At 36.6% G+C, this 4219-nt stretch overlaps 1 protein-coding gene across 2 annotated transcripts in view; it reads right to left on the bottom strand.

Annotated features, from left to right (window-relative positions):
• carhsp1 (calcium regulated heat stable protein 1) overlaps window positions 1-4219 on the bottom strand; it is a 28373-nt gene that overhangs the window by 3639 nt on the left and 20515 nt on the right. For both annotated transcript variants that reach the window (XM_014008807.1, XM_014008808.1), the window contains exon 4: window positions 1514-1636. In XM_014008807.1, the coding sequence (XP_013864261.1) occupies window positions 1514-1636 (123 nt within the window). The remainder of the gene's footprint in view (window positions 1-1513; window positions 1637-4219) is intronic.

The following is a 4219-nucleotide window of genomic DNA, read 5'->3' as shown; positions in this document are numbered from 1 at the left end:
AGACATGATAGTTAAAAATATATACAGTAGTTGTTTTGTTCTTACCTGTGACGGCAGCTTAGCTCTGAGCTCTATGTGTTACGGAGAGATCACCTCTAGTCTACAAGCGTGCGCGTTCACGGCTCTGGGCCCTGCTGTGGGGGAGGAGCCTAGGAAGGGGAGCTGAGAGCAGGGGGAGGGACTACAAGGTTGTTTCTGTTCAAAATTTTTCTAAGTTTTTGGGTTCCCAAGAAACTACATACAGCAGCTTTAAGGCAAGTTCAATTTAAGACTTTTAATGCCAAATGAAATTAAATTTAAAACCAATTTCACAAAAAACAAAAAGGACAAAAAAATAAAAACGGTCAGAAACTCATGAATAAAAGTATTTTTGGTTGAAGTGTTTAAATATTCCTAATAAACCAATTGTTTTTAACCATATCTAAACAGATTTTTTGTCAAACACAGCAAAACCCTTCTTAGCAGTCAGTTTTAAACTTAATTTAATTCCTGGAAATTCTCTAATGACCCAAAATTTGGAGTTTTAGGACCCACAGTGGGGTCTCAACCCTAATTTGCTGCAGATGAAACCTTAAAGTGCCTATGGCATAAATTAAAAACAAAAACAAAAAAAGGTCACTGATGATGAAGAAATTAAGAAACTGATATTCAGTTCTGCTTTCTACTGAAGTGGCAAAAAATATCATTTTTTTTTGTAAGAAATGTGAATACATTTTTGGAAAGACAACATTATTAACATATTATGAAAGGAATTTGACAATGCTCAGACGGACGGTTGTTGAGATGTTTGCATGCAAAGCAACAGGAAGTGATGTCAAACAGGAATGTCTGCATGTGAATGTTTAAAAAATTAATAAATRTTACCAATTACTTTAATATTTGAGATGAGTTACAATCACCCTATTTRCAAWGTGTTAACATTTTTAAGGCTTCTGAAAGATTGATTTAAGACATTTTAAGGCTAATTAAGGCCTTATTTTTGGATCGATGAATTCAATGACTTTTAAGACTTTTTAAGGATCCGCAGGAACCCTGGATTTAGGTGGGTTCTGAAGGGAAAACCTTCAAATCCTTTTCAATTCCAAGTTGTAGGAAAACAAAGAAAGAATACAAAAGGGGTTGAATACTGTACTTCTGCAGCCCACTGTACGTCCTTGAAGTGAGCCATCAAACGCAGCGAGACAGTTTCTGTTGTGTTTGCCACACAGCTTTGAAGAAATGCTGCAGACTCTGTAAAAGACCCTGAGCAGTTTTCCTTTTAAACAYGCAAGTAGGTGTTGAAATGAGCTGCCCCTCTGACGTCTGTGTGTTTTCAAGCCTGAACAAAGRGCCTGCAGCGGAGGTCATTCAACACTCCTACACACTCGTCACTCCTCTTTGTGAGAGTTTCCCTCCACTCCCACGCAGAGTCGTGGCATCGCTTGGGGACTAATTAGAAACGAGGCAGCCCTCTCATCATCACCACCACCCCACTCTAACCTGTCCACACACACACACACACACACTCACTCACTCAGAGATGTGAACAAAGATGTCGCTGCCTCCGTCTGATGGTGTGATGAAGCCGTGGCCCTTGGAGCGACAGAAACATTTGCACACACCGGTGAACACGGGACCCTCGGCTGCACGGGCCGCCCTGTACGCAGAGGGGGATCAGATAAGGGGGAGAAATAAGATGAGAGAAAAAAAAAAAAACAAGGTGAATAAACAAAATACAGAAGGAAACTGATTCAATCTAGGCAGATATGACTGATTCATTTCACAGAAAATGTAACAAATTAGGTCGATTTAGTGCTAGAAGAGACTTAAACTGAGTTTAGTCTGGAACATTTTATAGGTTGCAGCCCTCTGCCTACATAAAGAAACATTTGTAGGTTTTGGTTAGATGTACACACGTTTCATCCTTACATTTGTTGATGGATTAAAAAAAATCCGGGGAACATTTAGTCGTGGAAATCTCTTTGACTTGTACTTTTCAGTAACCTTTTCTCCAAGGCGAATTAAGAAAGTTATTTGTTGTTACTGTTATTTAAAAAGGGGGTAGACTTTACACAATCGCTCATTTTACATTACATATTTGACTGAGATTACTGTGTAGAAATTAGATTTCTATTTGACATTTTAATTTTCTTTTATTTAATGCTAATTTATATTGATCTGGATTTATTTATAACTATTTATTTATAAAACATTCAAGAGGGTAAATGCTATTTATAGGGACTGCAAATTAGGGTTGGGCAATATTGGCAAAAAAAATTAATCACTATTAATCGTGGTATTTAGCCGATAACGATTAATTTGATGATTTATCCTCTGGAGTCTCTGGACACCCTTGTTTCCTGGTCACATGACCAATTTAGTGGGAAAGATTTGCTATTTGTAAAAATTGTTCCAAATTGTGTGAAAATTACATATTTCAGGCTATAAATCATATTTTAAATTGTGTTGATAGATAAATAAATAAATTACAGAACCTTATTTTTAATGTTCTTCGTATTTGTATATCGTCAAGTGCCAAAAAAAATAATCGATTAATGTTTTTCTGACGATTAATTGCACACGATACGATTATGCCCAACCCTACTGTAAATACATTGGGAAAGTTAAAATAATAAATATTTAAAAGATACATCTGTAAGAGAGTTAAAACYGATTGTACTGAAAGATATTTTGTGACTAATTTTAGATCTTTTAATTTGCAATCGGTTATTGTCATTTACTTTAAAGAGTAAGAGAAACAACACGTCCATTTAATATGTGCCTCGCTCCAGCAGTGTAAAAATATTTACATTACCAACCCTGACGTAAGAGGGACCACCCCCAGGGGGTGTGACCAGGGTTGTGAGAACAAGCAGCCATTGGAGTTTTTAGAGCTAAAAAACATTTAACTGAGAACTCAGTTTTCTGTGTATGATTTGGGCTTCAAATTTGACCATTTCTTTTCTATTCTAAAGGTGAAAAAGACAGAGAAAAGAGAGATGCCTCATGGTATGAAAACCATTATGTTTAAGTACAGTGATATCCTTGAAGCCTCAGGAAAATAAGTGTTTTTTTCCCCCAGAAAATAAGCAGGCAATGTATAATATAAGTGTAAAAATACAGAAACTTTTTCGACTTACTCAGGTCTGTTTGTTTAAGGGAAACACTCGACTGCATCAAACTCTGCGTGGCTACAGTGTCTTTTATGACTCCGCCATGATTTGGTGACTTCTGTTTACCCTTTTCTCAACCAGTTTCCCACCCCCCAATACAAACACGCCTAAAATACTGTTTGTTGAAACACTTCCAGGCTAAAAGAAGAAAGGTCAAACACACTAACATTTTGTTTGGCTGCTTTTAGCTTTGATTAATGYGTGTATTCACTGTGGCAAACTTCTGCAATGTCACAATATTTATTTCTGTCCAGATTGGCCTAAATTGATCRCTGAGATCTTGTTTTGWTGACGRGAGATTCAAACCACTGATCTACGTCTTCTTTGGCCCACCCCAAAGATTCTCCATGGGGTTCAGATCTGGACTCTCTGGTGGCAAATCCRTGTGTGAAAATGACCTTTCTACTGCTGTCTTTMTACGATTTGATTTCACCAAATGTTTCAGTGACTGATKATCATAATAACTCAAGACTATTTTACGACCACATTTCTTCCTCAATGATGATGTCTTACCACCGTCTTTCCTGTTTTTTTTTATAACACCTTAGATGGTTCTTAACTGGATTTTAGTCATTTCATCAATCTCCTCTGATGTTTTCTCTGCTTGGTGCCAGTAATTTGACCCTTCTGAMACAGATTAACATCTTTTCCATGACCACAGGGTGTTTTTTTTAAACCAATGAGAAACCACTCACTGCGTCAGTAAAGGGTTAATTAACTTCTTATCAGCTGAAACATAATCACCCGTGTAGTAATTATCCAACAGGACGCTCTTACCCTTTTACTTAGTTAAATCCAGGTAGTGACCTTTTTTGCTCAGGCAATGCACTTTACTACGGCTTTATTCTATATTTATTATACAAGCCCATTTAAAGTTTWTGTGATGGATTAGGAAAATTTCCACAACTCAAAAAGAAAATGTTCAAAATTCAGACAATTGTTTAATAGAGGGAAAAGGTTTCAGTTCCAAAATCATTTACCATTTCATTTGTATGCTTACAGTGGTTTGCAAAAGTATTCATACCCCTTGAACTTTTCCATATTTTGTCACATTACAACCACAAACA

The sequence above is a fragment of the Austrofundulus limnaeus genome, unplaced genomic scaffold, assembly GCF_001266775.1.
Source record: "Austrofundulus limnaeus strain Quisiro unplaced genomic scaffold, Austrofundulus_limnaeus-1.0 Scaffold53, whole genome shotgun sequence".
Lineage (NCBI taxonomy): Eukaryota > Metazoa > Chordata > Actinopteri > Cyprinodontiformes > Rivulidae > Austrofundulus > Austrofundulus limnaeus.
Note: the sequence above shows the minus strand (reverse complement) of the source record. Positions and strands in the feature narration are given on the sequence as shown.